The 12310-nt window shown below is 36.1% G+C and overlaps 3 protein-coding genes across 3 annotated transcripts; 2 read left to right on the plus strand and 1 right to left on the minus strand.

Moving 5' to 3' along the window:
- Positions 1-114: 114 nt before the first annotated feature.
- Positions 115-2999, plus strand: LOC106180502 (calcyclin-binding protein). Its single transcript, XM_013564499.2, has 6 exons — positions 115-313; positions 975-1194; positions 1609-1705; positions 1907-2006; positions 2197-2297; positions 2739-2999. The coding sequence occupies exons 1-6, from the start codon at positions 299-301 to the stop codon at positions 2881-2883; spliced, it is 678 nt and encodes a 225-aa protein (XP_013419953.2). The 5' UTR covers positions 115-298; the 3' UTR covers positions 2884-2999.
- Positions 3000-4707: 1708 nt separating this feature from the next.
- Positions 4708-9976, minus strand: LOC106180503 (RNA-binding protein Ro60). The gene is made up of 7 exons (XM_013564500.3): positions 9119-9976; positions 8594-8814; positions 8196-8347; positions 7288-7471; positions 6640-6894; positions 6061-6224; positions 4708-5694 (listed from the first exon to the last, which is right to left on the minus strand). Exons 1-7 carry the CDS (start codon positions 9675-9677, stop codon positions 5529-5531), a joined length of 1701 nt encoding a protein of 566 aa, XP_013419954.2. The 5' UTR covers positions 9678-9976; the 3' UTR covers positions 4708-5528.
- Positions 9977-10266: 290 nt separating this feature from the next.
- On the plus strand, positions 10267-12279 carry LOC106180499 (V-type proton ATPase subunit G-like). Its single transcript, XM_013564497.3, has 3 exons — positions 10267-10444; positions 10743-10843; positions 11246-12279. The coding sequence occupies exons 1-3, from the start codon at positions 10357-10359 to the stop codon at positions 11414-11416; spliced, it is 360 nt and encodes a 119-aa protein (XP_013419951.1). The 5' UTR covers positions 10267-10356; the 3' UTR covers positions 11417-12279.
- The last annotated feature ends 31 nt before the right edge of the window (positions 12280-12310 follow it).

Below are 12310 nucleotides of genomic sequence, written 5' to 3' on the forward strand. Positions count from 1 at the left end.
GACAATTATATTCATATTTCATGAAACATTGATAATATATGGAGTTTTGCTGCGTTTACAGCTAGCAAACCTAAAATATTGATTAAATTTATATTTAAAAACTAATCTCATGCCTAATACCAACGTCAGTTTAAAACCCATGTGTTCTATTTCCAGAACCTTCAGAGAAATTTTACGTGCTTTGTTTTTATTTAGAAAAGTCGTTTGACCACTTGGGTGTCAAATATTTGTTCACATACAACTCTGTTCTGTACTTTGGTTACAGTGGTTTGTATCCATTTGGTCCTAGCAAGCTAAAATGACAGCTGCCGAGGTATGTACTACAAATTACAAATCGGTGCATTGGCCAGGCCTCGGCTGCCTCTGTTGACTGGCAAAACATAATGGAAGGCAAACTTTGTGGCTTTGCGCTGACACGTGATTTGAAGTAATAGCATACGTGGTATTGCAATTTTGGCATCACCTCTAGTAATTGTAATCTGCAGTTGTTAGTTCGGTCTAGTTTTTTTCTTTGTTTCAATCTGCATTATTTACTTTCACTTTAGGTGAGTTACACCCACCTAAACCCACCTCTTTTCATCAACTGTATTAAGTAGATTTTTTTGGGGAGCCTAAGCAATTTAATTTCGTATATTATATAAATGATATGAATTTACATTAATAGCAAAATTATTTGGCCTTTCTTTGGTGTGCAACTCATGAAGATTAGAGATTTTATAAAAGGGAGCTTCACAACTTAGTAAATCATTCCTGCATTTTACTAATAGTATAAAAATGCCAATAAGAGTGCATCTGACTGATGATTTGTACCCCCTCACAGTTTTCACTGTCATAAACCACGTTGGTATTGTAACGTCAGTCTTTTATCAGATAAAGAACATTTACACTTTGTACCAGTAACCAACAGCTAGTATAAGTCACAATTTACCTAAAACGGGTTCTGTTAGTAGTTATACTTTGTAATCTTTTCCCAGCTTCAGGTAGACATAGATGAACTTCTCCAATTACAAAACCATGCTACAAGACAAAGAGTGAAAGACATTTTAGCAACAAGCATAAAAAGTTTAGAAACGGAAAGAGACAGAGTATTGCAGAGCCAAGCGTCACAGGCAAATGGAGCCCAGAGTTTAGGAGTGAAGCTGGGAAGTGTGCCAGTGCTAAAGACAAGATGTACTGTAGATATCACTACATATGGTAGGAGAAAAGAAGATAGATTCACTGTAGAAATGCCATATGGCTGCAAGTTGTAAGCTTAAGGGAATTAATGAGTTAAACAGTCTGTTATGAATTGTCACATTTCTCTGTCTTTGTAAAGTATAACTACAGCTGTAATTTAGTTTTGAGTAAAAAGTTGTTGCATGAGTATACATAATTTGGTGGATTAATAGCTAGATATATAGAGAACAAATGATGGAAGCTGCTTCATGGTGCAGACAGTATTGTCACTGGTAGCAGTATTTTCCCCAATGACATTTCCTCATTTCATCTTATTCAGTTTGAATAATTTTGTTCAAAAATTCAAGGCTGCTGTCATTTAAGAAGTAGTCCCAGCTCTTTTAGTGATACATTGTAGAATAATGATTTTGTGTGAAAACTTTCTTTCCATAGGCTGGGACCAGTCTGATAAGTTTATGAAGATTTATGTCACATCAAATGGTGTCCAGAAAAACCCAGCAGAAAATGTGACATCATCCTTTACAGAGAGGTAATTTGTGTTTTGTAGTCAAATTGCTGTCAGTTTTTTTTTTTTTGCACAAGTGGACTGTCTGCATTTATATTATTGTACTAGTGCATTTTAAATTGAATTTGCATCATACTACATTTCTGTGATGAACTAGTCATCATGAGGGCTATTTGCTATGACTTTATATCTGTGCAACTAATACACATTTATTTATCATTTCAGGTCTATGAAAATAAGAATACAAGACTTGGAAGGCAAGGACTACCTTCTGGATATCCGACACTTGTTTGATGACATAATTCCTTCAGAGAGTTATCATAAAGTAAGAACTTGAGTGCTTGTCATAGGCCTTTGTATTATGGGCTGTATAACACAGGTCACTTGTAACTTCATTTGACACATTTATTTGGTGATTGTCATATCTTAACTATATTATTATAATTATTATTATTTTTGATTTTGCTGAAAGTTCTATGCATCATGTCATGAAGCTGTTTTCTACGTTGTCGTAGGTGAAGACAGACATGGTTTTGGTAATGCTGAAGAAGAAAGAACAAAAGAAAACATGGGCTTATGTCACCGAGACAGAAAACAAGATCAAGGAGAAGAAAAAGTGAGTAAAATTTTTTCATTAACATCAAAGGCTCAATTTTGATTTTGTCTTACTAGAAGCAATATTGCTACTAATTTAAAAGGTATATACCCTGATTGAAAATGTCCCATTGAAAGTCATTTTTCTGTTTTGATTTCCTGCAAAGCTACTTATCTTTCACAATTCAAAAATTAAAAACAATAAAAACCCTGTCAAATGTGCCTGATGTAAACTGTTTGTATTAGGATTTTTTAAATTTAAATTTTGTTTTTATTGACATAATTACCAATAATAACCATTGAAAATGTTTTGAAAGTAATTGTCATATTGGTTAGCCACAATTGCTGTATAAACACAAACTGCATCCTATTTTTATTTTCCCAATTATCTTGATGCAGCTTACAGTTAGAAACTATGTGAGCATAGGATATTTTAAAACCTTGAATTCATGTTTTATCTCAGGCCAAAACTAGATGATAAGGATCCTGGCGAGGGTCTGATGCAGATGATGAAGCAGATGTACGAGGACGGGGATGATGAGATGAAGCGGACAATAGCCAAGGCATGGACAGAATCACAAACCAAACAGAGTGCAATGAACATGTGATTGGGAGGAAGGGAAAAAAGTTGCATATTTGAGTTGTTCATTGTTTGCCTGTGCCATTTGATGTACAAGAAATTCTTGATCCTAAAGATTCCTCTTTTTTTCGGGGGGGGGGGGGGGGGGGGCAGTTTTAAGATAAATGCATACCTAGACAGGAACTTTCATTTGCTGTTGCCATGGAAGTTGCAAATTTGAGTTGTTCATCATTTGCCTTCGACTTTCTTTTTTTTTCTGTTGAAAGGGGGGAAGGGGGGGGGGGGCAGTTTTGTGATTAATGCGCATCTTGATAGGAACTTTCATTTGATGTTGCAGTTGAAGGATTATTGTAAGTTACTTATGAAAAATATGATAAAGAATAAAAAGAACAAATAGCACCTTTCAGTCATAGCATTTATTCTAAAACAAAGTATGACTTTTGTAATAGTTCCAAAAAGCAGGTAGATAGCATCACAGCACCAATAAAAGACAACCCTAAGTAAAGGTATTACTACAGTTTAATGTGACACCTAAGACTCGTGTTAACAAAGCTAGTCACTCTGAATGATGAAAAATCTCTAAGATATTGTAAAATTTTGTAAAATAATTTGTGACATTGTGCTTGATGCACATTCAAGACCCTTCTGCAGAAAAAGTTTGATTTTAATAAGAGGGTAATGTTCTGAAACTGCAATGTAGTAATCTGTTGTGGATACTTTATCATATATATATTAAACAAGAAGATTCCAACTAGAAAACAATTTCTAATATGAATGTATTGATCGTTCTTTCAAAAAAGAAAGTTATATTTATTTTCAAATATCTTGATTCTGAGCATAAATATATTCATCAGCATGGTTTAGATGTGATTCAAAGATTGTTAAGCTAACACATAAGATTCATAATTGTTTTGAGTACAAGTAACTGTCTCAATTCTGGTCTTGTTTTGTACAGACTCAGAAAAAAAAAAAAAACACGAAAAGAAAGTCACACGCTTCTTTCATTCTTCTTTTATGAAAATTAAACCCGACAATTAAACTTATAACTGATGACATGAAATGAATGAGGAGAGTTGAGAAATCGTCTCATTCTTCAAAATGAGGCTAATTTCTGGAATTATTGCAATTTTTTGGTTGGTCCAGCATTGGAACTTCTTAAATATCCCACATTTGTAATTCTATAAACTTAAAAAAAAGCATATCAAAATAAAGCAAATGACTTCAGAACAACAAGTTTTTTTGACATGTTGATATACATGGTTGCCAGTATGACCGTGCTGTACAGTGGTTTTCAGAAGAAAAAAAAAATCTGACAACCTGATGACCAGTGAAGTGCTAACAGTTGTACTCTAGCACTCTTATTTACACTTTCCTGTCACAAGACCTGGACATAACAGAACTCACTGCAGAAATGGCCTCGGTTTTCAAAATGTCAGTAGAAGATACGATCTTCAACCAGAATTTACACTGCTTTGCTGCATCACAGGTCGTGAAAATGAAAATAGGAATACTAAAGGACGTATTCATTCTACCATTACTGTTAAAATACAAATCAGACTCCAAGGGAGTATTGAAGACATACCATTTTGTGGATGAACATGGGTAAGCCTGCAAGGATGAGAACTAGAAACTGCTCAAACCTTAGTAAGGTTTGAGCAGTTTCTAGTTCTCATCCTTGCAAGACAAGTCTTTTACTTTTCAATACTCTCAATAAAGCAGAGCTTCAATAATTATGGTCTATTAACTCCAGGAAATGTATTGCCATTAATACCCAGTACTTCAACCAGAAGTACTTCTGCATACAAACAGACATGTATGTACAAAGAATGCAAATGAAAATTTAACAGACATATAAAAAGGTTAAGTGATTAGATCTATTAAACCATGTGCTATGTCTGGCAATCAAATGGCCACAGCATATTCACCATAAAATAGTATCAAAATTCCCATGAAGTAGATACCACTGCATAAAGTCATTTCTTGAATTTGTATCATGATTTTCATAATGATCAACTTTTCACAGTTCAAACTTTTCACAGCTGTCTGATATCTAAGCACCAAAATCCACCAAGCCAGGACATTTCTTCTAAACCTTAACTTGTGTACATAAATAAGCAGTCTGATTTGAGAACAGTTAAAAAGAAACATATAAATAACAATAAAACAATTCAGCCTTCATTATAGAGATTTTTTTAACTCATACCAGTGCATGTTCATATTCACCAATCGCAAATAAATTGAATGAAACAAATCACCATTCACTGTTATGTTTTAAAATATAAATTTCATTTTTTTTTGTTCTTTTTCCTTTCTTTTTCTTTCCTTTTTTCTAGCTAGTAGGTCAAGACATACGTTGGGAAGCTCATGCAAATTTTTTATTGCTGAAACATGAGGAAAGGGATCAGGCAAGGTCATCAAAATTATGCACAGATTAATCTTGGTCTTTTTTTCATCACAATCTCAGATTTGCCATTTCAAATGCAGTAAACCTGTCATTCTGACATAAATATAAGAAGCAACTTGAATACACCAAACAGACCAAACAATGAGGTTGTCAGGTCTAAATATAGGGTAATATACCCACAATAGTGAACTTGAAGCAAACTCCCATACTTCCAGCACAAGAAGAACTGTTCCTCAAAGCCTGATCTCTGCAACCAAGCCTCGTTTTCATCAGGGATCTTCTTGCATTGCTGGCTGGAAATCCGGGTTAAAATCCAGCACAAACTGGTGGATCTTCTCTGGTGTATCTGGGGCAAAGCCCACCACATCCAGCATCCTGGCATCATTGGGATCAGCTATAGTGAACCCCTGGCTGTTCATTGCACAAACCACCAACCTACGCAAAATGTCATGCAGGCATTAACTTTTAGGCTTTTGAAACTCCGAGCAAAAATCCTATGTAGAATTAAATTAATCAGCCGTTTCTTATGAATAAATCATATACTCCTCAAACTATTTAGCACTAACTTTGTGATTACCCAAGCACTTCAAAAGCAATATAAATGCCAGACTTAGAGCAGAATATCTATGAATATTCCCATATGACACTACAAAAGTGTGCAAACATTTTTTTATGTAAATGTGCTGCTTATTTATATGTGTAACAATGTAGGTAGATTTTTGAAGTCCATGACTCAAAAGTATACCTTATGCGGGAAGGTGTATAAAGAATCTGAATCAGTTAATATTTTCAATCACTCACCTTGCTTCCTCTCCCCCTTTGACTTCAGCCCTGTACTCTGCCAGTGCATCTTTGGGTTGGACGTCAGTGGGGAGGGTCTCGCTGTCAGTGAACACCATGAAGACATCGTATGGTTTCTGGTGTTTCTTGGCCCAGAGCATGGGTAGAGCACAGTCAGTTTTACCCTGAAAGAATTCACCGTTTCTACTACCAAATATACTCCTCCATGTCACTGTTTTCTCTACAAATACTACATGATCATGTAATACTACTTTTGTCATCATGTTCTAATTTATATGATTTACATCGACTTCAATTTGTCTTACTTAGGAACACCTCTTGCTTGTGAACATTTGGTACAAATTGCATTCATCTCATGAAGTATATATTCTACACATACCATATGAATACTAAGGTGAGGAAACACTTTGAAAGGAAACTAAATTTCATTCCTTCTATTTTAGTGGTGGCAATATCTCCCTTTCTTTGAGGAGGGGGGGGGGGGGCAAAATAATCAGAGCTATCAGAACAGAATGCACTGTAGCGAATATAACATCTGCCAAAAATTGGCCATTATTTTTTACCATTAATTATACTCACCTCCTGGACTTTCAGATTCAACATTAAATCTTCCCATGAGCTGTCGCTTCTCAGCTCTACAGGACTCAAGCCATCTGGGTGGTTCTTTGCGAAAGCTACAAATTCGAACTTCTCTTCTGATCTAGCAATCACCATAGCCATGGCAGCCGCTGCCTCAATGGCGCAGAGTTCTTTGGTTCCGTTGACGCGTCCACGGTGCATTGTCTGGCTGACATCTACTGCCATGAGGTAGCTCTTCTTGGTTGGTTTAAGACACTAAAATATGAGTCATGTTTGGGGCATTGAATGTGAAAATGATGATAAAACCATAAAGTTGCCCCCTTCAATTTTGCTGAATGAGTATATTCAATACTAGATACTAGAACAATCATTTTATTCTTTAAAAGAAGTAACCATGTGTCTTATAGTTAATACTATCAATTTTATGTCACAATTTTACTGAATTCATTCAAAAAAGGAATCTCTTTTCAGCTTCAGTAGTCCATATTTCAAAGATGAAGCTTATCTGAATCAAAATGACAAAGCCTAAGAAATGTACGAGCATCTAAGAAAAAAAAAAACTTGAAAAAAAAAATGATGAAATGTTTAAGCATCCAAAGTTTGAAGAGAAAAACACAGCCTATCAGTAGATTCCAGATTTTAGCTTACCTTAAATGAGGTGTAAAAAGCCTCATCCAAAGCTTTGACAATATCACTATTTGGAGTCCACTCTTTGCCTTGTTTTTCTTTAGGTTTTCCCTTGCCCTTCCCAGTGAATGGCCGGGCTGGTTTGCCTGATGTCTTACCCTTGTTATATGCCTTCTGAGTCACCAGCAGGTTAAATGGATGGATTCTAGAGGAAAAACAATAACAAATTAAAAAAAAAATGCAATTTAAGTACTCGGTAAGCCAAAAAGGTAAATTTAAGAGAAGTAATTTAAACTAGAAAATATGTACAATTACTAGTATGAATGTCATAAAGAATAGTAAACATTCAGGATTTGATTTAGAAATACACATTTCTCGTGTATTGAACATTGGTTACATAAGCCTGCCTTACAATCACAGAGAACTTTTCGATAGTTTTAATCACATTTTATGTAAGGAATAGCAGAGAGTTTCAAACTAAACAGTTTTGTATTCATCCAAGTGTCATCCAATAAATCAGTGGAATATTTTTCACACTTCTAAATCATTACTGATAAAATAATAATGCCATAGATATACTAGTAAGAGGATAGAAATAAAATTTTTTGAAATTGCTGGACATTTCCATAATAGTAAACACCAGCAAGGATGTAATTGGATAATTAAAAAAAAAATGTCTAATATCAGGAAATCCCCACAATACAATCACATTACAATCACATCTCTAATGACAAGTTGATTTTCATTTAACTTAAAGCACTCTCCTAAAGTCATGTCATCCACGAACGCGTTCCACGCACCATTGCACAGGCTTCGCCTCACCAATTATCTGCTCTATTTCTCATAAAGCTCAGCGCCTCGTACTTTATCTATACCTTTTCTGGCAGTTAACTCTAGACCTAAGCTGGTATAAGGATTACTGAACCTACCTTGCTTCTCTTAACTTGCTCTCATTTCTGAGTCTCTCAATGACCACTGTGCTCCCTGTACTGCCAGGCTGCAGCAGTCCCAGGGCAGCCAGTCTAAATAAGTTCCGCAGCATGGCCGTGGTAGGCATCTTAGGGAGTAACGCCTGCCATACCTGATCAATGATACAGATTGGAATCCTGGGCATTAGGACATATTGTAAAAGGTACATTCTAATGAGGAATACTTGGTGTATTCACTATTGATAAAATAGAATGGGTCTGTAGGAGTCCTATCATGGGACTTAATTTTCTTAGTAATTGTAAAAAGATAACCACTAGCTCTTTGTATTGGTACATGGACAGTTTCACCAACAATACATATGAAAAAAAAGTCCCTTGAATAACTAAGATATACTCACTTCCTTGAGCTTCAAAGTATTGGAGGGCACATGTTCCCAGACAAGGCTATGTTCCTCTATGTAGGTAGTGATGAGGTGAATGTCCGTGCTGTGCTTCACCTCATGGACGGCCTTTAAGTATGCCACTAAGTCCTTCACATCATCAGATAAGTTCTTATCTTTTAGCTTACTGGTCATGGCTTCCAGGCCCTTCATTTCATATGTGAAGATTGCAGCCATGGCTGGAACCAAAAATGAAGTTATTTTCTTGGATTTTTCAATTAGAGTTGGACAAATGAACATCAGTATTCAAGGTGCTCTTACCTCATTTAGGATTTACAATATACAGCAAAAGCTAAGGATAATTTGACTGAAATGATATTGAAATTAAAAAAAAATATTTTCCTATAATTATTATATGATATATTAATTATTAAACCAGTTTCAACATCCACCAACTAAAGACAGACTTAAAATAGCAGACCTTTAAAGCCATTTTGCCTGTCTTTCTCACTATTTGAGGGTAATAAGTAACGTATCTGGTACCTTCATTTGTTGGTTTTGGATGTGTCAGATTAAACAGATTGACATGGGACCATCCATAACGCTTGCGATACTTGGTCATCAAGTAGGCCAAATTCTTGGGCTCTTTTGTCAAATACCACTGGCTTACTGCGGTACGCATTGCCCGACCCCACGAACCATTTTCATTTTTCACTTTAGGCTGCCCCAGTCCTTGAACACAGTACTGAACAAACAGGAACAGGTCCGTTGGTATCCTGCAGATTTCTGGCATAGCCTTCAATGCCGCCTTCTTGGTCTCTCCATCTCCAATGTTGACACAAATTGCGAGGCACCGGATCAAGGGTTTCTGACATGCAACGTAACCCTTGACGCTGTACTCTTTCAGGAGGTCCACCACTTGAGGACCTTGGCTGCTCGTCTTGACCATCTGAATGACGTTTTCGCAGTGATCTTTCTCGTGATCTTCGGCAACTCTGGCAGTTGGAGTTTCCGAGCCCAGGCAGATATATCTCTTCAGTTTATCCATATCCTCCAACGCCCAGGTTACCCGCTTTGGGTCTATAGTCACCTTCTTCACCATGCTGCTGGGAGGCTGTGCGATAAATTATGGTTTGGGAATTCTCTCATATAAACTGAACCTGGGGATTAAATTTCTCAACTTAAAACTTGAGTGTAAGTCACTCACGAAGTTCAGGTGCGATCGACGTGCATATCTAGTAGGGCTCAATGTTGGTCTCTGCTATATGTAAAAAAATATGTTACCATTGGAAGAAGGAGATCGGTGGAAATTTAAGTTTCTTATTGGGTGAGGTCGGGCTCCCTTCCTTGCAGACAGCTCCCTGAGAAATACGTCATAGTTTTGGTTGATTGGGGTTGCACAAAAAGAAAGCCCGAACTGGTGGAGCGTCCGAATCAGGGAACAAAATATTGCTTTCCCAAATTCTATCTGTTCATATTTTTTCACCAGAAAAAAATTGTAATGTGCGTACATGTTTGACCGAAGAGGATATTTTAAAGCATTTTGTATTTTGTATAAATATTATTAGTTTTCTTTTAGGTCAAAAGATGGCGCTTGGATAGCACATTTTATGTATATTTTATAAAATCAAGCGCATTAAAAGAAAATTTTGAGTTACAAAACATAAATGTGAAAAATACCTTCCATAAAATCACGCTTCCACACGAAAAGCAAATACGCACAAAAAAAACATTTCACATGACCTTCCTTATGACCTTGACCGTCACATGATCGACATCTGATGAAAATGGCGAGTCAGTCGACAGGAATACAGCAGCTTTTAGTCGCTGAAAAACGCGCCGCCGAGAAGGTGGCAGAAGCCAGAAAACGTAAGTGGCACATTTCTCTAACTTGTAATTATGTTTAGGGATTAAATGTGGGAACTACAGTCCTAAATTTTCACAGTGAGTGAAAGACAATCCCCTTGGCTTTGCTGTCATGTCATCGACATTCAACTTTCTACTCCCAAGATTGTCTACGCTTTTTCAGCGTTCTTGGGACTTGGGATTGTGAGATTTTGTCCGATAGTTTCCCCAGTTTGTTATAAATAAGAATAATGTTTAACCATTAAGGCCAAAAAAGAACCCACCCCACTCCAAAATGATGTATATTTTTATAAACAATCAGGTAAAGCCAAGCGTTTGAAGCAAGCCAAAGAAGAAGCCCAGGCAGAGGTGGACGCATACAGACAGGAGAGAGAGAAACAGTATAAAGAATATGAAGCAAAGGTTTGTATATGTAGACAGCAGAGGCTGGCAGTACAATATAGTGTTCACAACCTTTTCTGAACCTGAATCTGTTTACGTAAAAGGACCTGTTCAGGATATATGGATAGGAAAATTTTGGCCATGGTATTACTACATAAATACTGGATTTTTTTCTTTACAAATATTTTGTTCAATTACAGTTTAGTAGTAATAGTATAGTTTATCAAAGTAACTAATCAGTATGACATTGTTAGTAATAATTTATTCATGTAAGTGGTTTTTAAATATTGCAAGCATTTGATGGAGTTTGGTGAAAATCCCACCCATTTTTAATTGTGGTTGTTTGACAGTAAATATTTGCAGGCGTCACCACATTATATTTTCTCTTTACAGGTGTCACCACATTATATTTTCTCTTTACAGGTGCTAGGATCAAAAGGAGACACAGAGGCTAAAATAGATCAAAATACTCGCCTGAAAATAGAAGAAATCAACCGCAACGTGCAAAAACAAAGAGAGCAATGTTTACAAAGACTGCTGTCTCTAGTATATGACATCAAACCAGAGATGCATCATAACATGAAAATATTGTAAATATTTCTCAGATGATGTCTCAGTCAGTTTCTCATTGTCCTTCTGTTAAATGTGAAATATGCTGTAATTAGTGCAATCAATGTAATTATGTAACTCCTTATTCCTGTATCTGTATGAGGCTGCTGTAGTCTTGTTTTCTGAGTTTTCATAGGTCTCCACTTCAACTGTTTGTTGTAAATCATGTGACATGTGACTGACCTGTTTTCAAGTCTGTGTTTTTACAATACTATAGCCTTAAATCTTGGTGAAGAAAGTGCATGATCTTGTATGTAATATTGTTCATATTATGTATCACCACCAAGGGTAGCTAGGGGTGGAAAAGTGGCTGGCTTAACCACCTTCCAATATTGGGGGTGACGTTTTAGGAAGGGCGTGTGTCTTCTCTGCTTCTGCCAAGCCACAGCCATTCCGCTAATACTATGAAGGAGAATTCATACACAGCTGAAATGCACCTCTTGGAATTCAACATTTTCTTGTCAGTATGGTTCCATTGGCACTAGTACTCAGTTTGTAGTTAATATACATATCTATTTAGGAGCATGGTCTTTCTGTTGGTTAAAAACTATGGTGATGTTATGACTTTCAGATTTCAAGTAAAAAAAATACTTCAGCAAAGTACTGAAAGTTCGTGGACTGAATTTGATAGGTTCTAGAGCTGACTATAGATTGTATCTGGCATTCTTTTGTTCTTACTTGTGAAGATTGTAAGAATTATGCTGCTGATAACAATGTTGTAAGTTTTTTCTTTGATATGTAGCTGTAGCTTTCATCGTATGAAGCAGCAGTACATGTGCAATGTATGTATTGCTTGGTTGTGGGCAGCAGAATCTAGTGTATAAATAAAATTATTATCAGTAATCACAGATTTTAATATTGTTGATTTTTTTGAATGAA

The sequence above is a fragment of the Lingula anatina genome, chromosome 3, assembly GCF_051362555.1.
Source record: "Lingula anatina isolate TDL-2025a chromosome 3, LinAna3.0, whole genome shotgun sequence".
NCBI classification, from domain to species: Eukaryota; Metazoa; Brachiopoda; class Lingulata; order Lingulida; family Lingulidae; genus Lingula; species Lingula anatina.